Source organism: Cladophialophora bantiana (genome assembly GCF_000835475.1).
Source record: "Cladophialophora bantiana CBS 173.52 unplaced genomic scaffold supercont1.33, whole genome shotgun sequence".
Lineage (NCBI taxonomy): Eukaryota > Fungi > Ascomycota > Eurotiomycetes > Chaetothyriales > Herpotrichiellaceae > Cladophialophora > Cladophialophora bantiana.
In genome coordinates, this window is record NW_015971607.1 from 63783 (window position 1) to 85560 (window position 21778).

General features: G+C 51.5%; 5 protein-coding genes across 5 annotated transcripts; 1 reads left to right on the forward strand and 4 right to left on the reverse strand.

Annotated features, from left to right (window-relative positions):
• Nucleotides 1-744: 744 nt before the first annotated feature.
• On the reverse strand, nt 745-2155 carry Z519_12693 (uncharacterized protein; the record flags this gene model as incomplete). Its single annotated transcript, XM_016770398.1, has 3 exons — nt 745-1203; nt 1257-2044; nt 2101-2155. The coding sequence occupies 3 exons, from the start codon at nt 2153-2155 to the stop codon at nt 745-747; spliced, it is 1302 nt and encodes a 433-aa protein (XP_016613376.1).
• Nucleotides 2156-3152: 997 nt separating this feature from the next.
• On the reverse strand, nt 3153-5535 carry Z519_12694 (uncharacterized protein; the record flags this gene model as incomplete). Its single annotated transcript, XM_016770399.1, has 2 exons — nt 3153-4943; nt 4996-5535. The coding sequence occupies 2 exons, from the start codon at nt 5533-5535 to the stop codon at nt 3153-3155; spliced, it is 2331 nt and encodes a 776-aa protein (XP_016613377.1).
• A 1022-nt stretch (nt 5536-6557) lies between these two features.
• On the reverse strand, nt 6558-10634 carry Z519_12695 (uncharacterized protein; the record flags this gene model as incomplete). Its single annotated transcript, XM_016770400.1, has 2 exons — nt 6558-9688; nt 9740-10634. The coding sequence occupies 2 exons, from the start codon at nt 10632-10634 to the stop codon at nt 6558-6560; spliced, it is 4026 nt and encodes a 1341-aa protein (XP_016613378.1).
• A 2464-nt stretch (nt 10635-13098) lies between these two features.
• On the reverse strand, nt 13099-15133 carry Z519_12696 (uncharacterized protein; the record flags this gene model as incomplete). Its single annotated transcript, XM_016770401.1, has 3 exons — nt 13099-14557; nt 14612-15059; nt 15121-15133. The coding sequence occupies 3 exons, from the start codon at nt 15131-15133 to the stop codon at nt 13099-13101; spliced, it is 1920 nt and encodes a 639-aa protein (XP_016613379.1).
• A 2268-nt stretch (nt 15134-17401) lies between these two features.
• Nucleotides 17402-21147, forward strand: Z519_12697 (uncharacterized protein; the record flags this gene model as incomplete). The annotated part of the gene is made up of 6 exons (XM_016770402.1): nt 17402-17485; nt 17537-17571; nt 17628-17761; nt 17821-19652; nt 19700-20660; nt 20708-21147. 6 exons carry the CDS (start codon nt 17402-17404, stop codon nt 21145-21147), a joined length of 3486 nt encoding a protein of 1161 aa, XP_016613380.1.
• Nucleotides 21148-21778: the final 631 nt, after the last annotated feature.

A 21778-nucleotide genomic window follows, 5' to 3' on the forward strand; every position in this document is an offset into this window, starting at 1 on the left:
GGCCATAAAGGACGATCTGCAACTGCCGAAAACTGTGGCGGTCAATGTCTGGACAATCCCACATTTGGCACACGATGGGAGAGCATTCTCTCTGGTGCCAGCACGCAGCACTGCCGACTTGAATCTCGTGGCACGTTCAAGTCTGCAAGCCGGAGCACGCAAGCTGCTCCACAACCTTTGGACGCAGACGAGGTGACGCCTCTCCATCACTCGGGATTCTCAGGTATATCCCATCGAAATCATATACAAGAGAAAATGGCGAGGAGTAATAAGTAGCTCGAATGTCAGAGAATTTGGGACTCTGGACGCTGCAAACTCTAGGAATGACATCCACATTAGAAATCCCAAATTTTTAAAACCTACGGAACCGGACTTTTCAGTACTCTTAGTTTTGATCGATAGATAGAGCCCTGCGCTCTAGTACAGGCGAGTTCGGATTTGACAGGAAATTGCATATATTGAAAGCCAACGAGCGGCTAATATGCACATATTGATTACTTTTATTCTGCGTCATTTTCATAGAGCCTTGCTTTTCCAGGGCTCTGGAATTCATCTGAACAAAACATACTGATGTCCAACCATCCCGTGGGCTAACATGTTACACCGAGGAGCGTGTCCACCGACACCCACACCGAATGGTGAACGACGATTCTTTCTTCACCGCTCTCATCGACCATTACCCCGGCTCTACCTCGAGCCGGGATTGCCAGAGACCTGGGTCCAACTGCCTGCAGGCTCATGTCCCTAGCGATACACAGGAGGGGCCTGATTGTTGGCATAACTTTGCAGGGGAATGCCCCCTTGACCATATAAAGGCAGAGGCGCCTCTCCCGTATAATTAGGCAGCTCAGACTGACCCTCGCGGAAATTAGCCGCAGCTGGCGTGTTCATAGGCCCTTTCCGCTGTTGCTGGCGGCGTTTGAAAAACATCACGGTTCCCACGAAAATCAACATCAACACCATGGCAATGGCAAAGACGATGGCTGCACGGGTATTTTCGGCGAACCGGAAACCGACAATACAGTTTGCCAGACCCAAGGTTATTGTGGCAGGGCCTAGGACACGATGTCCTTTCATGATCTTGGCTGGCTGCTTCGTCCTCTTGTAGATGCGATGTCCAATAAATCCGACGATCCAGGTGGCAAGGCCAAGGCCAACGACCACGAACCCGAGGATTTGATGACCAGCGGTCAGATTAGGAGACTATGCGCGTTAATCTCAGTCAAGCATCGGGGAACCTGGGACTCGTTGCTCACAATTTTGTCTCTTTTGCTGATGGCAATTCCCACACCCATACCGAGGATGGTCATGAGCAGTGCCAATGACTGGATGCCCCAGTGAAGCCACACCTTTTCAAAAACACGGAGGAACAAGTATCCTCCCGGAAAGACGATCAAGAAGGCAGCGACCATGAGGAATGCGTGGAAACCAGTGGCGCCGCGGAAGTGGCCGTCGACAGGACCGCCGCCAATCACTGTGTCGGAGGACGCGCTCACGACCGGCACGCCGCCAGTACCAGTAGCCTTTTTGAGGTTCAGGTTGAAGAAGTTGTAGCCCTCATGCTTTTGAATTTGAGCGTTGACGTCGTTCGAAGACAGAGAGCCTCCTGGCCCAGCGGCCCATATCATGGCTTGATTGTCGCTGTTAACATCGATATTCCCACCATCCCAGCTTCGGCAATTGGAGCATTTGGCATTGACAACGAAAGATCCGTCGATGATACCACTGCCGCTTAGCACCTCCAGTTGCACATCGGAGGTATACAGGGGCATGACATGACCCTTCCCAAGACGAGGACTGACAGTGACGTTGTTTCCACCCTCCGAAGCATATGTGACAAAGATCAACGCCCCCGCCATCCCGCTGCCGAAGCCAAAGGCAGCCCAAGTCTGGCCCGCAGGTGCAGAGAAATGGTAGAAGAGAGAATCGGAGTTGTCGTTCGGCACGTTGATGGAGACAGTGATATTATCATTTGGATCCGGAGAGGTGCCTTGCCCGACATACGTTGATGAGGGAACAGCGGCCTGCGCTGAGAGGAAGAAGGCTGCAAGACGGTGCCACGTTCAGCGACAACGTTTCGAGGAAAGGGGCGCAACTCACTTGTCAGGAATAGGCTTACCAGGATCCTGATCCTGGTCCGGGGTTGGAATGGCATGCTTGCGGTTGTGTTTAGAGATTGCTATACGTATATTCTGCAGGAATGGATTGCAAGGGTGGAATGAAGGACAGATCAAATACTGAGCAGATAGCGAAGGAAGACAACGAGACGGGGTGGCTCCAGATGTACTCGATCGTGCAGACGCAGAGAAGGAAAGAACACAGGTGTGAGAGAGAGTGAGAGAGAGAAAGGGAAAGAGAGATTCGAAGTCAGCAGGCGCCTTGGGATTATCACCAAAATAAAAGACAGAGATCTAAAAACGAGTGGCCCAGATGACGGGGCGTCTGTTTTGAGAAGAGGTGGGTTTCAGATGTTGTTTTGAGCTGAAAAGAGATGCATAGGGAACAATGGATCCCCTGATGAACCGGTTTCCAAGTAAAGCGGAGGTCCGTGCAGCCCTTCAGCCCGCGCCAACAGAGCAGTGAGCTCGAGGGCTCGAAGGGCTAAGGGCCACTAGGCTCAGCGGCTCAGCCCATCCACTCGATGGCAGAGGGACAGGGGCATCTGGAGCGCCGCCCAGCCACTGCCTGCCGGTACCTGGGAGCCCAAATCCACCCCCCAACGCGATGATGAGATCCAAGTCCACACAAGCCAGTGCCTCAACGGGCTCCGAAAAGCTTAGCTCAGTAAAGTGGGCAAAGTGGAAATCCAAGCATCTGAGCCCCTTCACAGAAACTATGCGGCTTGAGCCAATCAAGAGGGTGCGTTTGGTCAACTGGCGCTTACTTTAACAGCCACATCAGCGCCACCAGCATCCAAAATCGCCATCCCCGAAATAGATCTCGTGAATAAGCCATGCCAAACCCTATCTGGTATCGAGCGTGTTGCCCATGTTCAGCCCATCCGTCTCACTTGAAGACAAGATGTTTACACAGGAACAAAGTACATGTTTGAGGCGAGTCACCAAGCGAAAACGGAGGAAACTCACTTGATCTCCAAGAACATCCTGTCCTACAATATCTAATGGTACATGCGCATACTCTCATACGGCATATCAAAACCAATTTTCTTGAAGAGTCACGAAAAACCGCTGGAAAGGTTCTCCCCGCACCGTAAAGTCCCCGACCGACGGCGACCATCCGAAATCCAAGATGTCATTGCTTCCCATCGGCATATGCTCTGGCGTCCAATTCAGCCCCGCGCTACTGGAACTGTCCTGCGACATGGTATTGCCTCTCTCTGCCATCGTGTTGTCACTGGTTGCGTGAATGGATTCCTGCGCTCGTGGATCCAGGAGCATTCCCCTGGTGTAGGGCTGCTCGCTTGCCATGCTAAATGCCTCCAACGCGTTCGTGCTGGCGTTGACGGGATAGTCTTGCATCCACCGTTCCATTGGGGTAGGGTTACCTATGTCGGCGAATGTCATTTCTGAGTTCTGCTTCACCTGATTTGACTGGGCCTGTTGCGCTGCTCTGCGGACCTTTGCCTTAGCCATGAGGTGTCGCAAGGGTTTCCACAGCATTCCCTTCTGATACCTGGAATTGGTCATTCTTTCACCGTAGACCGATTCAATCGCCCGCCATGCCCGATCTACATCAGGCCCTGGAGGTCTGGCGCAAATCTCTGACAATGCAAATGCCACCGATTGCCACTGCATGTATGTCCTGAATAGCCAGCCCCATTTCGCCGTGTTTTCGTTCTTCTCAAGGAGATGGGAGAACTCAATCACTTCTACGGAAGTGATGAAGACTCGATCACGGATCTCCGGTGGCATCGGGGATCCCCCATCGTTGTTCGAGTACGCACGCGGATGATGCACCATCAACCACATCTTGGCCAGAATGAGACGGGCGACCGTTGCGGCCACCCAGTATATGGGCATGTTCATGTCGCAATGTCGTAAGTATTTCTCCTCGAGCTTCCGGTGACACTCATCGATCAGCTTCTCTTTTTCTTCCAAAGACAATTCACGGGTCTGTGGAGGCCCGTAACCTGGAGCGGTGAAGTTGAATCGTCGCGAGAATGCGCTAATTTCGAAGCGGATCAAGCAGAACGTCATCTCGGTCGCCCCGACCCTTTCTTTAGGGCATTCTTTCATTCCTGGATAGATATCATCGTCGTTCAAATTGGCGGGAATCTTGGTATCGTAAAACTGTTCTGAAAAGGTTGGATCAACACCATGATCCTCTGCTGCGCGATTATCTAGGAGAGAAATTTGCCACCACAATCGGCGTCGCATTTCGGTGTCAAATGGATTCAGTCCGAAATGGGTTCCATCGCGATGAATGCCCAGTGACTGCGCTAGATGGATCGCTAGCCCTCCCAATGCCCACACCAATCTGGTGTCATCACAATGTCGGACGAAGATGAGGAAGAATGACAGTGCTTGCAAGCACATAAGACTCGAGCTGTTCAGGAAATCTGCGCGGGCCAAAGCTTGCTCTGTCGCGAATCTGTACTTCTTCAGGAGAGACTGCTTGTCCTCGTCCAACAGTTGCTGGCATTGCTCTGGAGTCAAGCTGACCACCGCTCCAAAGTAGATTGAAAAGAGCAGGGCTTCTGCTGGTTTAGAAACCCGATCGAGACTGCTCGCAGCATTCATGAGAATCGTTTTGGCCGTTGGCCGATGCAGTATTCGGACAACAGGGTCGACATTCTCTTTAAAAACCTCCCATAGAATGAAAATTTGACTGGGACTGGGATGCAACTCCCTCAGATCCAGCATGACTGAGGAATATCCAAAGAGGAAGGCTTGGTGGTTAGACTGACGGTCAATTTCCGGTGAGTGAACCTCATCTTCATCGTCAGTGCTTGACGGATCGAGCAAATCCCGCATCTCGGCAATCTGCGCATATGGTCAGCCAATGTTCGCTCTCATAAAGCAAGGCAAAAAGCACCTCATCGCTCATGCCCGTCCAAAATGCATTGTTTACATAGCGACTGCGATCCTCATTGATCACTAGGCGCCCAAGATGTTTGTCGATAGACTGTCTTTTCGAGTCTGAGCGATCAGAAACAGGTGAATCGCCTGATTGCACTTCACCAAAGCGCGCCCGCATCTCCATTGATCCCGCGAGAGCAGGCGAGACGACGCCATTCTCATCCACTTGGGCCCCGAGGCTGTGAACTACTCCTTCCAATCTGCGTAGCCGGGCGAGCAGCTCTGCATCAGGCGGCTTCCTCGGTTTCCTGGGCGCCCTACCAGGTCCGGGAAACACACATTCAATCCCTGCTCTTATACAGTTGGCGCACGGGTTCTCTTTATTGCAACGAACTTTCCTGCGGCGACATGTGACACAACTTCGCGGGTTCAGGCGAGGTGCAGAGGGATTAGCAGTCGGTCCATTCTCTGTAGCAGCTTGAGTGCCGACTTGGCCGCTGTGGTTGGTGGTAGGCTCAAGGCCAGACTGGGCGCTTTCGTCGATGGGGTGTGACATTTTCGGGTGCAGATCTGCTGGCCGCGGTTCAGACACAGCGCATGGTGAATGCATACGGGAATAGTTGGACCAGCGCACAGATGGGGGTGGAGGATGCTCAAAATGAAGTCGAGTAGGAGTCACTCTTCTTAGGGGCAGGAGGTCTTGCCAGTCGACGAGTTAATCAGCAGCGCAGCAGGAATGATCAGAAGGGCGAAATCATATATTTTGGTTATGTCACAAATCTAAATGTGATTGCAAGTTTGTAGCAGTTTATTCGCCCTTCCCTTCGTACAAAACAGTCCCCACCAGGACATCGACACCGAGTCACCGACATATCCGCCTCGCCGCATAACTTGGCAGCTAGCTTCTAGGAGCGGTTCTTATGTCCACTGCATAGTGGTCCTCTCCGCTAACGGCAGCTCCTCTTCGGAAATCCGGGGCTCCTCCGGTCTCCGGAATGCTGGGCTCTCGACGATGTTGTTGACCCTCCTGCCATCGACTGGTTTCGATTGATTGGAATACGTGTAAAGGGCCAAAGTACCATGCCGCTGTCACCTGCCTTCTTGAATGAATCAGATCAATTTGTTCCATCGAGATTCGAGAAGAAATAAGAAATATATGAGCGATTTATACTCGCTTCGGCTCCGTTAAAGGGCTCCCTGCCCCCCGGCCGATTGCCCTAACAATGTACCTGGCCATGCCTGGTCTGTCTTGTCCTACAAGAAATCGACTTCTCATGAAACGTCTTCGACCAATATCATACGGGGGCTGCACTGGAAGTATGGCCTGTGCATAACCCCCTTCATCCCACATCAACCTGGGGAAACCGACATATCAAAAAACACATCGCAATGCAAACATCCAAGAAGAGCCACATGCCGTATTACTCCGCGCTGCCAACAACATGAATGCCCAGAACATAATCTCATCAATTGACGCCTTGGGGGAACTGCAGAGGTCCGGGAACCGTCAGCCTAAAATCCTCATTGACTGTGAGCCCTTAAAAGAACCTGATCACGCCGATTAGCTCTGACTTGTCTTCAGCCCGACCATGACATCGAACGTACGCTGCTGTTAGCTGCCGACATCGGATCGGGCTCGCCATCTTTGCCCACTGATGGACTCTCAATGCTGCCATGGTTCACCGGGCCCGATGCTGTAACCGACCTCTCACTAAAAGGAGGCCTTAAGCTCGATGTTGCTTGTGAATCTCTTGTCTTGACTGGTGATGATGCCTCCTTTCCATGCACACCACCGCCATTACCATTACCAGCTCCATTAGATTTTGATCGAGCTTGCTTGTTGAAAATATCTGTCACCCTGTCGGAAGCCACGCGTAAAATCGTTTGCATGAGAAGATTTTGTTTCAGTGGTTTTGATAGGTATTCGTCCATTTGTGCCTGGATGCATTTCTCGCGATCTCCCAACATCGCGTGGGCGGTCAGCGCAACAATGGGTGTTCTGGGCAATCCCCTTTCCTTTTCATAATGCCGAATCTCTCGGGTGGCTTCAAATCCACCCATGACCGGCATTTGCACGTCCATGAGCACAATATCGAATCGGTTGTTCTTGATAGCGTTGACGGCTTCCCACCCGTTGCCAACTACGGTCACAACATGATTGTATTTTTCCAATATTTTTATGGCCACCTTTTGATTGACCTCGTTGTCTTCGGCCAACAAAACATTGAGCGACTTTTTGTAGTCTTTGATGACGGGTGTGGATCGGCCTTCCAAAGCAGGGATCATGCAGTTGCCCAGGTCGATCAACTGACAGGGCGTAGTCATGTATGAAGCTATGCCAAGGTCAAGTACAGTCTTGAGGCTGATAGACACGGTTGGGTTCAAGAGGACCATGGGTATGTACTTGAACTTGTCGAGCTCCCGCAGTTTTTGCGCCGTCTGAAGTTCATCAATGACGATGACATCGTAGCCCCCATCGGTGGCTTTCCCTTTCCGCTCCACGGCGACGGTAACAGGATCCGGAACCTCTGTCTCGTCCTTCACGACCTTGACCTGCAGCCCAAGCTCCTCGATCATTGCGGGGACGCGTTCGAAGAACTTTGAGACACCCTTGTCTACCACGAGCACTTTATGCTTTCTGAAAGGATAAAGTTGGGAACTGATGACACTGATATCGTCTGTCGCGTATTTGACAATGCAGGAGAAATGGAACTCGCTCCCGTGACCAAAATCGGAGGTCACCCAGACTTGACCACCCATGAGGTTGACCAGGCGCTTGGAAATGGACAGTCCTAGACCAGTACCACCGAATTTCCTTGTTGTTGAGCCGTCCGCTTGCTGGAAAGTGTCGAAGATGAGGTCAAGCTTGTCAGATTGGATGCCGATCCCCGTGTCGGAGACCACAAACTCGAATGGAAATTCATCAGTCGCGCAGTTCGATAGTAGATCCTTGGATTTCTTGATTGTAACTTTGACCTCGCCCTGGTCCGTAAACTTGATTGCATTGCCAACCAAGTTGAGGATAATTTGTCTCAGCCGGAATGGATCGCCAACGACATAGTCCGGGACCGAGTTGTCCACGTCAAATGCCAGACATAACGACTTTTCGTTCGCCTTGACAGCCAAGGATTTCAGAGCGTTGAAGACGGTACCACGAATTGTGTACGGAATAGCTTCAATGGCCATGCGGTTGGCTTCAATCTTGGAAATATCTAGGATGTCGTCAATGATGGTCAGCAAGCTGTTGGCGAGGTTGTGGACCGTATTGAGCATCTCTCGTGAGTGCGGCTTCAAATCATCAGTGTCTAGCGTTAGCTGTGTCATGCCGATGATGCCGTTCATAGGGGTCCTGATTTCGTGGGACATGTTTGCCAAAAATTCAGATTTCGTCCGGTTGGCCAGTTCGGCTGCTTCACGTGCCGCCGTGTTCCTCTGAATGCTGTCTCTGAGGTTCGAAATCATCTGGTTGATCTTCCTCTTCAATTCATCCATTTCACCAGAGGCGTTGACGCTGATCAACTTGGAGAAATCTCCTTCGGTTGCGGCGTCAGTGATTTCCCCAAAAGCACGAACCTGGGCAGTCAGATTCTCGGCCATAGTATTGACGTCCTCTGTGATCTCTTTCCATCGCCCACTGACATCGTGGACATTGGCCTGGCCACCCATTTTGCCATTCACACCCACGTCGCGAGCAACTCGCCGCACCTCATGGGCAAAGGTCGCCAAGCGGTCTACCATGTTATTTATGGTGACCTTCAGGGTCAAGATTTCACCTTGTGCTTGCACTTCAATCTTCTTGTCTAGGTTGCCCGCGGCAATGGCTTGTGTCACATCCGAGATACCTCGCACTTGGTCCGTTAGGTTCGAAGCCATCGTATTGACATTGTCGGTCAAATCTCGCCATTTGCCCTGGACATTGTCGACCTTTGCCTGCCCTCCGAGTGTTCCGTCTGTGCCGACTTCTCTAGCCACTTTACTGACTTCAAATGCAAATGTGTTCAGTCTGTCAACCATTGAATTGATGGTCACCTTCAGGTCGAGGATTTCGCCTTGGACATCCGCGGTAACTTTCTTTGACAAATCGCCATTGGCGACAGCGGTGGTGACTGCAGCAATCTCTCGCACTTGTGTTGTCAAGTTCATCGCCATGCCATTGACGTTTTCAGTCAGATCTTTCCAAGTACCTTCGACGTCGTGCACTGTCGCTTGACCTCCTAACACACCGTTTGTTCCGACTTCCTTGGCTAAAATTGTGACTTCCTGAGCAAACTGCTGCAATTGATCAACCATGTTGTTGATTGTAATCTTGAGACGGAGAATCTCCCCTTTGCAGCTCGCGGTGACTTTCCGAGTCAGGTCACCTTTTGCGACAGCCGTGGTGACCATTGCGATGTCTCGGACCTGTGTCGTGAGATTGTCTGCCATTGCATTCACGCTTTTGGTCAATTCATTCCAGGTGCCTTGAACTCCTTCGATCTGGGCTTGTCCACCCAAAACACCCTCCGTCCCGACATCTGTAGCTACGCGGGTTACTTCGGTGGCAAATGTCCGTAGCTGGTCTACCATAGTATTGATGGTATGCTGTAGTTCAAATATTTCACCTTTTGCGCGGCTCTGCACTTTTTGACTGAGATCACCACGAGCGACGGCCTTTGTGACGGTTGCGATCTCTCTGACCTGGTCGGTTAAGTTCGCTGCCATTATATTGACTGTCCTAGACTTAGTTCAAATGCTTGAAACAGAAGGAATGTGGGCAATACCGTTGTCAGTCAACTCCTTCCATATGCCATGTACTCCACTGATTTGAGCCTGTCCGCCCAAGATGCCTTCAGTTCCTACTTCGCGTGCGACACGAGTGACCTCGCTGCCGAAGATCTCAAGCTGATCCATCATAGTGTTTATGGTGACCTTGAAGGCGGCAATCTCGTCGTCCATTTCCGTTGCTTGGATTTGGACTCGTTTGGACAAATCGCCATTTGCAACTTGGGTGATGATGCCGCCGATCTCACGCAGTGCCTTTTGGAATGCCTCGTTGGCTTGTTGATGTTTCCGCAGTTCTCTCTCTAGTATAGAGACGTCTTCATTTTCCACTCGCATGAAAGCTTGTTTAGCCTGTTCCTCAGAATTTCGCAAACCACGACTGATCTCTGCAATTGTATCCCGCTGACTCTTTATCTGCTCCGCCTGCCTTTCGACGTGTTCTCGCAATATGCTGATATCATCTTCGCTGACTGCGCGGTCCGGCTCCGAGGGTCGGAAGGAGTCTCTAGCAGCAAGAAGATGGCTGACACGCTTTGAGTGATTGGAGTTTGCGGGTGCTCTCTCAGCAGTGTCTGCGGAGAAATCAGCGCCAGGTTCCCCCAGAGAACTTCGAGGTTCGACCGGACGAGACAAAGGCGAGGCAGGACTCTGAAATTCACCTGGTGTATCTGGGAGCGAGCGGCCAACAACATCGGCCCGAGATTCCAGGTAGTGTATGCGTCTTGCAAGAGCGGCTATTTCAGCTTCGAAATCTTCCTTGCCTGGCGTGTCTTCGCCGGGGAGGTTGTATGGTGGGAGCTTCAAGCCATTGGTGTAGGTGGAGGCAATCGAGCCCTTGGCCAGTCCACGTAGAATTGCCGCAGCGGCTGCCAGTGTCTCGTCCGGGCGAGACATGGACGATGCGAAATCTTCTATGGATTGTTCCTCCTCATGAGGAGCGGTAGGGATAGGATGGCGACAGGCGATTTTGGTGTGCCAGAGGGCTCTGGTTCTGGGCTGCGTCCAGCAGCGTACACAAAATGGCCGGAGAGCCACTTTGTTCAAGGAAGAAAAATTCGCGGGCGAGCGTTGAGTGACGAAGACGTCGTTCCACGGTCTATAGAGGATATAGGCACAAGCAGTCAGGTGGTTGCAGAATTGGAGATGTCTGGTAAGCTGGTAATTCGATTGATTCAGAGCGCAGACAGTGGACGACTGGATGGGTTGGACTGGGAAACTGGTGGAATGGACCTGGGCATTCCAAAAGGACGCTAAGAGCGAAGCGGATAAACGGGAAAAGGTGTCGGCTGGGCAGGGCGAGACAACAGGCTCTAGACGCGGATTTTGGGCCCTCAGGGGCAGAGCGTAGAAAGCACGGAGAGAGGGTAGGGCAGGAGGACGAGAATAGGAGTAATGACTGGAAACTGGAGGTGGTTCTGGGTTCAGAGGAAGGGATGAAGGTTTGTTAGTGGGAAAGGGATGGTGATGGACGGGCAAGACGGATTACCGCATGGAAGTTGCAACAGCGCACCAAGGGCACCTCCTGAGGCAAGATCGCCGCTGCAGATGCCCAAATGGCATCAGCGGGCACAGAGGACAGCACCCAAGGGCACCGCGCGAGGTGGGAAGATGTACAAGAGACGCCTGGGGCCGCCACGAGCCACAACCAACGGGCACCGCCCAAAAATTGAGGCTGCATGTTGATGGCACCCCAAAGAGACCCGAGGCGCCCCTGGTCTGGACCGCATTGGTTCACTTCGACCCAAGCGGGGGGAAATGGAGGAGCGGTTTAACCCAATCCTCGATTAGCGACTCGGCGACAGCATTTCGCCCCTCTGCTCAAGTCGAGACAACCCCTCGCCTTTGAAAGCATGTGGATGTCTTGCGGTTATGCGAAGTCGATCTGCCCTTTTGCCCAACATACGAGTCCTGTCCTGCCAGCCGGGATGCAGTCGCCGAGCTAGGAGCCCGATATCGAGGATACCACCACGTACGCATGTATATTTTAGATAGCACAATTTGAGTTCAAGCTGAAACGATGTGTCCACACCTAGCGATCCCCTCCAGGAATCGACGATCACCTCTTTCCAGCATGGCTAGCCACTATTCTGCCCTTACCGAGTACTATCACATTAATTCCACGTTGACCATCACTGCTGCCACAATGGGTTGTCTTTGCTTTGCAGTATCCCTCTCTTGTCTACCTTGTACCATGATATAAGACCACAGCATCGCTCTCGCAACGGCCCTTCTCGGCAAGATGATGTGGATAGATAGGAGTTTAGTCTGCAGGGGCGCTCACCAACCACTCTATAGCGACCGCCAAGGGGAGCAAAGGACCTCACCATCCGGATCATCTGCATCCAGTGACGACCTTTCGTCAGACCCTAGCTGGTTGCAATCGAGGAAGAAGATTGAAATGGCTATGTTATTCCTCAAGACTGTCGACCCCGTGGAACCCGATCGTGTTGGTAGGACCAGCCAGCAACGGCATTCCCATCCGCGACGAGCATTTGTCTATGCGATGCCACGCCCTCACAGTGACGTCTTTGTCCCACCCGATGTCAACAGGCTTCCCCGAATATGACCAGCCAGATCAAAGGGTGAGTTAGCATCTTCGGGGGTGTAAGCGATTTATTATAGAGTTAAAGTGCACGCTGATCAGGAGGCTGAAGGTTGGTCTCGCCCCGCCGCAATCCATGTACAGTGGCTCCATGGATACCGAAGTTCTCAAGTTTTCGGTGCAGTGTTATCATGCTCCGCATAACGGCATGGGTATTTTTCCTGTCTGTCAAACAGCAGATCTCTCGACAGATGACGCTCGCGATTGCTGTGGTGGAATTGCTCCTCACCGCGTCCTTGTCAACTATGAAACTCGGCTCCCGATCCCGGTTCGCTGCTCCAACGGGACGAGAGTTAAAAGACGTTTCAGATCGCGATGACCCCACTCAGGCCCACTTTACTGGTGGACTGAACACCTGGGGAAGTCTCATACTATGACGCTATTCCCTAGAACGTTGAGTTGAAGTTAGATTGTGCCGGGCAAATATGCAATGGCTCGCTTTTTGATATTTGACGTGCGACGGAAAGCGATCTTTTGCAGAGGGCGTACTGGCCTATGTTGAGGCCGCAATGCTACAATATCGGGTGAGACATGCGTTTAGAGGACGAGGCAGCTTTGTAACTCGCAGAAGACGAACATGGTTAAACCACATTCGAAGGATATTAGATGCGTATGGCCGATGCATTTTGCATTTTACATGCCTGACATAAAAATTTCGAGAGATCTCCGAACAGAATGGTTTTACATCGCCGAAAATCGTAACCAATGAGTCTGGTGCCTCTTATCCTGACCTCGTTGATGAAACGAACAAAGCCATCAGAGACTTAAGCCTTCCAATGCTTCCAAAAACCCGGCAATCGCTCCAGCTCCTAGGAGTCCCTTAGTGGCACTCTCTCGGATATTGTGCTTCGTCGATTTCTCCCTCGCGTGCCTCTTCTCGTCATGGTTGCGAATAGGTAAGCCCTGCTGGGATGATCGGGATGGCGATCTTGCGGATTTACCATCTTGAGACACCGGTCGTGGTGCTAGGCTCCATTGAGGTGACATTTCAGAACTATATCGTGCTTGACGAGAAGGCTGCGTGTATGTTGCGAGTTGCGGGTACCTATGTTGCTGTACCTGCGGATGTACCTGCGGCTGCACCTGCCCCCCGTAACGGGGGAAGCAGAGAGGCTGCGGAGGCATAAATGGGTTCGGAGCGGTGGGTGGGTGAGCAGGTAGTAGAGGTGATGAGACACTATGATGTGTCAAATTCTGGTCGGGTGTCGCCCATGGACGATGGCCTGGTGGGTGGTATGCCGGCGACGATAGCCTGGATGCTGTCGACTGAGCCGACCCCACAGAGGGCTGGGTGGACGGCGGCCGATGGACACCACCAGTAGAATTTGCTGTGATCCACGGCGGTGGGTGAGCCGGTGCGGTGAAGGTGTGTGCCACCGGGGTGTCTCCCCCAGGAACTTGTATCCTCCGCTCACCTGCCGGGCTGCTGCTACCGCGGCGTTGAGGTTTCGGCTGAGCCATTTCAGATTCGGAGGCAGATGATTCTGAGCCGGAGTCAATAACATAGCGCATTGATGAACCCTTTTTGGAGCTAGTGCTCCCTCCTGGGGAATCTTCTACGTCGCTGCTTGCCGCACTCACGCTGGGCTGGTAATTGGAGTACTTTTTTCGTCTCTTGAATGCCTCATGACGCGCAGAAGCAGAATTTGGCTTCCTCCAATCGTTTGTGATACCCTCTAGGTAATAGCCACGAGGGCTGTCTTCGCGCTCCTGGTATCGCTCATGGAAAGGGATCTCCTCATCGTCTTCGTTAAGGTTGTATACTGAGGGAGCGTATCTTGAACCCGAGTCACGGTTGTCGCGCCTTTCTCGGATTTCACGCCAGATTGTCCATCTTTCGAGGAGAGGATCGATTGCCCGGTCCGACACCTGAACCATATCACGAGGAGAGTCTCTGATTTGATGCAACGTATGATCAAGCTCACCTAGAGAAAATACTGGAAGCCTGACCAAAGCCCTGGAGGCAGCGTACTTAGGAGGGAGGGTGTTGACGGTGTGCTGAGAACTGTCTGTGGCAACGACTGATGCTTGATAGTCTCGCACAGTCCCGTTATAGATACTTGAATTTCGGTCCTCCTCCTCTTCCCTTTGCGAGGCTTCGAACAAGATATCCATGTTGCTCATCTGCCAGTAACGAACAATAACAGCGTTTTGAGCCTCGGCGCGCTCTTGACTGATCATTTCCTTTTTCACCGAGACCTCGTCCGGAGAATCACTATATTTTCGTTTATTAGCGGTTGTCTTTGGCGCCCTTTGTGGTCAATCAAACCTTCGTGAGGTGGACGCCATCACCTTTCCCAGCTGAATTACTTGCAGCATGACTGAGAGGCTTAACTGGAGACTCTCGAGTTGTGCGAGCAGATATGTGACCCTGTGCTTCTTGAAAGTCCGCCTGAACCTCTGTTGAAGAGATGGAGAAGCGGTGTTGTCTGCACCCTGCGCGCTTGCCTGCACCCACATGTCCTTGATCTCGTCAAAGACCCTTGTGCTTTCGTCTGCTATTGACTTCGCTGTCTCAACAGCCTCTTGGGAGTGGACTGAGTCTGGCGCCTGGAGGACTTGACCGGTGTGCTTCAGCATCATCGAGAAAATTGTGACACCTTTTGGGATGCTCTTGACCTCGAGACCGGCATTTGAGACCTCGGAACTGATTGCATTAAGGAGTAGTGAGAGTCGGAAGCCAGCACCGGCGACGTCAAGAACAGGGGCGATGTTGCCTGCGCAGGAGCAAATGTCAGTTTCGTCTCTGCTTGGGTTTGGGTTTTGTCGATGACGTACCTGTTTCGGCCATGTTGGATGCGTCCAGTAATAGGTCACCTCATGGAATCAGCAGGGATGGCGCAGGAGAAGAATATGTGTAGTATTAAATCAACATTGATGGCATCGATGGGTTCAAGGGGTTATTTGATCGAGCCAGGAGGCATACAAGCAGTGGTTTGTGAACATGAGGCTGTAGGCTGCTGAGGAAACAACGCATGGTGGGTGGTGGAGAGGAAGTGGGGGAGGGAGGCGAAAGCTGCGCATGTCGAAGTCGAAATTCCTTCCCTAAATACCTTTGGCACCCGCAGAAATTCGGTCCAATGAAGCTGATCGGGCATTTGATTGTTGGGGGACCATGGGTCTAGGTAGGGGCCTCGATGCAAAGTCCAAGGTACAACGCGACTGGGGCTGAGGTGAAGAGTGTGAGCAGTTACTGGCCGCCGAGAAAACTCTGTTCTGCAACATAAATCGCCTCGCCTCACGCCCATACTTGACACAGTGCATCGTGTAGCATTGAGATAATTCCAATAGCGTACAGCGCCAAAAGTCCGCGATCTCAAGGCCAAAAGGGCTCAATCGAAAAAAGACGAAGTGACGAGCAGTACAGGAGAAGAAGCGGTAAGCGAGGAATGAATGCTTTAAGTATATGATTTTTTAATCCTGTCGCTGCGTCAGAGCCAGCAGCATGATTTCGACTTTTTACTAAGGTGCTAGATCCTCCACCACACTAGAACCACACTCACGATAGCATGCGTTTCTCCTAGAGCCTAGAGGTAGGAACTAATGTAGCATGCAATGTACGCGTCAACGGAAGCGTCACGGAAGCATCTTCCTGCTTGGCTTTCTGGGGAAGATAAACTTTACCAAGGTGCGACCTGCCTTGGACCTATCTGGCTATGTATCATGGTACCCATGATGAGAAGGTTGTTGCAAGCAGGGAGTATTATGAGGTAATATGCTCAATGGGATAAACATTTGCTCTGGTGGATGTCCCTTGCATCCCAATTTGATCTTTCTCCCGGTTGACGCAAGCATACATATACTATGACCGAGGGAATCCAGAGGGCAGAGGGTAGTATCGCCGACTTGGCGATGATGACTCTGTCATGCTCTTCTGAACCATGGGCGTCGTTGGATTCAAATACACCTACGTACCTGTTGAGTACCCAGTAGGGGGATCAAGGTCGAGCTTCGAGGGCTGGCAATTTCTCGAGCCTTCTCGTTCCTTTTTCTTTCTCCGTCAATTTTATTGATATACTTTGGGTACTGGGAATGTATCTACGACTCCTATCTTGCTAGGCATACCTAACTGGAGAGTCAGACTTTACATCGTATTCCTTGCATTCGGTAGATGCGGCGCACCGCGGCCCTTTGACCTGAAATCGAGACATTGTGCAAGGGTGGCTTGATGGGCAAAGTACCGAGTACTCCGTTTAAGTGGGCTGCCCCCTTTGGAGCTTCCCTTTCTCGCTTAGAAGTGGCGTTTTCATCGACATTTCGGTGTTGGCGGTATCGCTTTTTCCACAATCCATAGCCCATGGCCCATGGAGCGAGCCCATGTATGCGAGCGCTTGGCCATTTTGGGGGACGCCCGCCTTCTAAGTACTTGTACAAGTACTTGTAGGTACTCAGAGTTGCAGGCTGGCAGGCTAATTTTGCCCGGCTCTGTCATACGCTTGAGCTTTGGGGCTAGGCTTTGGGGTTCGCTAGCCGCTCATCGCTCGCACCTGTTGATCGTTTCTCTTTTGCCTTTAATACCATTTGCCTTTTGCCTCTCGTCGACTCTCTCGCTCTGTCCGCACCTGGAACCACCGGCCTTGGGTCTCACTCAGTCTTTAACTCCAGCAACTCCGAGTAAAGATTGTCGTGCTGCTCAGTCTAGGTGTCCTTTTTTTCCTGAACCTTTTCACTCTGTGCTCCGAACTTCCCGACCCTACTCCCGATCTCGAACGCAAGCGACTCCAATCCCCTGCACCGGCCGATCCATTGCCTGCAACCTTTTACCGAAGTGACTTGCGTCTTTACTCCCGCATCTTGCCTTCGGGGTCGACTTCAGCTCTTAGATCCTCGACACAGAATTTCAGTCCCAAGAATTTACAGGGCACTATTCTGCCGGCTGACTTCATCGGGCGACCAACGCCAAACGACGACGAGTGCTCAAAGCCTCCTTCCAGTTCAAAGCGCTGGCCATGTTGCGCTCATCATGAACCAACCACAAAGCTGAGGACTGGCCGAGAAGGACGCGTGCTGCAGTTAACATTGAGATGCAAAGAGCAAGGGACTGGGTTACGCCGCGGCCATGCGGATCTCAATACGGGAGCAGCTCGGACTGCTCGTCCTCTTTTGCTGCCTCACGTCCCTAATGGTGCTTGCCCTGGCAGTGGTATGTCTTGTCCGAGCTGCCGATGGTGAATGAAACTTATACTGTGGCCAGTGGTTCCAAAATTACAATTTCATCACGAGTATCAGGTTAGGGGAAACACCCTCCACTCTCAGGTCCTGTAGTGCTAATTGGAAATTCGCAGGTTATCTGGATTGTCTCTAACGGCATCACTCAAGGCTGCACAATTCACGAGTGCTCTGCTGTTGTATGATTCGCAAGCCAGGTTGATCAGCACGCGGCTTCTGATTCAGAGTGCTTTAGGAAGATATAATTCCGGTAATTTTTGCGAGGACCTTTTTCGCTAGGTGGTGCTCATGCTAATCATGGCAATCGAGAAGGAAACACGTCCAACGAGAACTGGCAACGATCTGTGAGCGACTTTCAAGGTGCTCTCGCCAATGGCAGCGTTCTTGTTCAGGCGATATTATATCCCAATGCATTCAATGGCAACGAGACTGCGGTCAATGGGCTCCTCAATGTGACAGCTCTCGGCCTGAATGGCACAATTAAACTGCCTTACAACTACCCCAACGGTTCAGCAGTGTATTTGGGAGATCCCGGCTTGGGCTATCCGCCTTCACTGTATCCGAATCTAACTTATGGTCCTCCGCAGCCAGGAACCAATTTTTCAACTATTTTCTATGAGGGCAAAATCGTCCGACCTGACGACACATTATTCCTGGGACCTTTGGTCGTGAATGAGACTTATTCACTTCTGTCGCTAACGGTTCCGCTGATTAACAATACTTCTCGGTCCGATGTGCTGGGTTGGATGACCGTCCTGGCCAATACTGATATGATCTACGAGATCCAGCAGTCCCCAGAAGGGCTCGATAAAACCGGACAAACCCTGATTATTGGCCCAGCGACGTCCAATAACCACTTCCAGCAACAGATTCGAGGAGCGTCTAAATCATATGCAGAATCACAACTCGTGCGGTTTGTTTTGCCACCTACAAGCAACTCTACTCTGGGATATCGGCACAAGGCTCGGAGCAGTGTCACCAATGCCACCGAGCCTTTCCTTGCGTCAGATTACCCGTCGGTCGTTTCGGCATGGACCAAGAATAACAAGGCCATCAATAATGCTGGCGCCTATATCTCAACACGCGATGAAGATGGAACGAGAGTTTCCGCTGGTTATGCTACGTTATCTACAAAATTTGTCGATTGGGTAGTGGTTGTAGAGCAGTCTCACCACGAGGTGGTTGCACCCATCGATCACCTGCGCGACGTGGTTCTTATCTGTGTCTTTTCTGTGACCGGCTTGCTCCTAGCGATTATGTTTCCGATGGCACACTACTCGATCACTCCAATCCGCCATCTGGCAGCCGCTACCGCTAGAACAGTGGAGCCTTACCAACCTGACGATAACAGCGAGTATTCGAGCACTTTGGGCCAGCAAGGACCAGAAGTGGAAGAGATTTTAGACCCCGATGAGCGTGACGCGGCTAGAAAGGAAGGCTTCTTCGGTGTTCTGACTAGAATCACCAAACCGAAACAACCAGAACGATCAGCAACTCCTCGCCACCTGCGTCGTAGAACGTTCAGAATACCTCGCAAAGTGCCAGAGCGCAAACACTTGATCACCGATGAGCTCACCGAGCTAACACGCACGTTCAACGAGATGTCCGACGAGCTGGCAATGCAATACGAGCGGCTCGAGGAAAGGGTGAAGGAGCGCACGGCGGAGCTTGAGAAAAGCAAAAAGGCTGCTGAAGCGGCGAATCAGAGCAAGACACTCTTCATCGCCAACATTTCCCACGAATTGAAAACACCCCTAAATGGCATTCTCGGCCTCACAACCGTCTGTATGAATGAGGATGACTTAGGCCGGATTCGGTCGACGCTCAATACGATTTACAAATCCGGAGATTTATTGCTTCACTTGTTGACCGATCTGCTCACTTTCAGCAAGAATGAGGTTGGACAACAGCTATCGATTGACGAAGCAGAATTCCGACTCAGCGATCTGAGCACACAGCTTATTCCTACCTTCGAGAAGCAGGCTCGAGAGGCGCAGGTGGATCTCAAAGTGCTTTTCCTCGGGACGAACGATGCTTTTGGTGACTCATCTGATTCTTCTGGAGAGAGGCTCTATGGGCCGGTTGGCACGGGCCGTGTGAGGGATATGTGTTTATGGGGTGACAAGAACAGGATTTTGCAGGTGTGCTTTGTCTCGAAAGCAGCATTCGGTGTGCTAATCCCCCTTAGGTCCTCATGAACTTTGTCAGCAATAGCCTTAAATTCACTCCGGCACATGGCTCAGTCACAGTCCGTGTCCGATGCACAGGCCTTTTGGAGAGCTTTTCCAGTCGAGCAGGAAGCGCGCGCAAGTCGTCGCTGAACTCGAAAAAGTCAAAATCATCGAGTAACAAGAGAGTAAGGATGTCAGACGGCTCGTTAGTTTCACCGGATAGCACAGATCATGACAAGAATCATTCGAATTCTGGCGGAACTGAAGATTCAAAACTTAGCATTAATGTGGCCGGCGGCACGACGCACATACCAAAAGTCGCGGAAAGGCAGCGATCGATGTCACCCGCACCAGTGAACACGAAAGATTTAAGTTTTGAATTCGAGGTTGAGGACACGGGGCCTGGGATCCCGCCAGAACAACAGAAGATGATTTTTGAACCGTTTGTACAGGGCGACCTGGGCTTGAGCAAGAAATATGGAGGTACTGGACTTGGTCTAAGCATATGCGCTCAATTAGCGGCACTGATGGGTGGTGACATTTCCCTTGACAGTAAAGTGGGTGTCGGCAGCAAGTTTACCATGCGAATTCCACTTCGCTATGTATCGGAACGGAGTCCTTCAACGTCATCCTCGACCCACAAAACAGCCTCCAAAGCCAGCAGCCTTCTCGGACAAACATTGCACGATCAACCCGAGGCGACGCAGCACACCCATAGTGGTTCCTCGACGTCCTTGACCTCGGCGCGGGATGACCAACTTAAACTGGCCGATGTACCAAGGATAGTTGGTTTCACTCAACCCTATGTGGCGAAAGAAACGAAGAGCAGCGAGTCATCCCAAGCAAAACTCAACGAAATAAAGAAGGTGGAAAACGAAGCTGCGCAAAAGGGCCGAAAAGTCCGAGTGCTTGTAGCAGAAGATAACCAGGTGAATCAAGAAGTGGTGCTTCGCATGTTAAGGCTGGAAGATGTCTATGGTAAGTTCCCTGAACTGGTGCAATGCCGCCATCTCACCGCTAGATAGATGTCACCATTGCCAAAGACGGACAAGAAGCTTTTGAAAAGGTCCGAGAATCCATGGAGTGCGGGCAACGGTTCGATCTGGTCTTTATGGATGTGCAAATGCCCAATCTCGACGGGATCCAGTCGACGAGGCTCATCCGGGAAATGGGATTCAAGTCACCTATTGTCGCCCTCACCGCGTTCGCCGAGAAATCCAATGAGGACGAATGTATGGCTTCAGGGATGGATTACTTTCTGGCCAAGCCAATTCGAAGGCCTGCCCTCAAGCAGGTATTGAAGAAATATTGTGCAACGATACCAGAGGAAGAAAACGAGGGCAGTTCGACTGCGGTACCCCAGGTGAGTGAAAAGGCAGCATCACAATCAACTAGTGGCCAGGCAACATCTAAAGAGCTTAATATTGAGGTTATGGACTCAAGCGATGTCTCACCGCTATCATGATTGCTCCACCAGTGCGCCCAGTAGCTTCTGGCCGTTCTGGGTGGGAATACTGCTGGTTAAACCGCACTAGATGTATAACAACACTCCTGTGTGTCATAGGCATAAGGAAGATTTGCGGAAACTAGGCATGACAATGCCTGCACTGTTCATTGCTGGCGGGCTGTTATTGACGGAGCATCAAAAATCTTGGACTTGCTCTGGGCGTTGCATAGGGACAGCGATGGCGTGAGGAGTTTGGTTCTATATTGATAAATATCGTCTTGGATGGTTCTGATTGCTATGGTCTGGAAAGAAAGTACGAGATGGGTAGGAAATTGGTACCGGCGGGCTTCTGAGTATCACGGTTATGCATGCTATATAAGGAATATTCTGCGTTCCTTTCTCGAAAAGATGGATGAATGACCAAAAAAATTCATCTTGAATTGATCTAAACCCTTCACTGGCTGTTTCTGGCTGCGTCTACTGGCCTAGGCGAAGTGCTTTATATACGAGGTCGAGAGAGGGGACAAAGCACACATGGCCTTAATTGCTAAGACCGGAGGACGGGTTTGTACGGAGTGCAGACGCGTCAGTTGTTCCTCGGGAAGTGGATAGGTATGCTCGGTATGTTAGAAAGAGGGCTGGTGAGAGC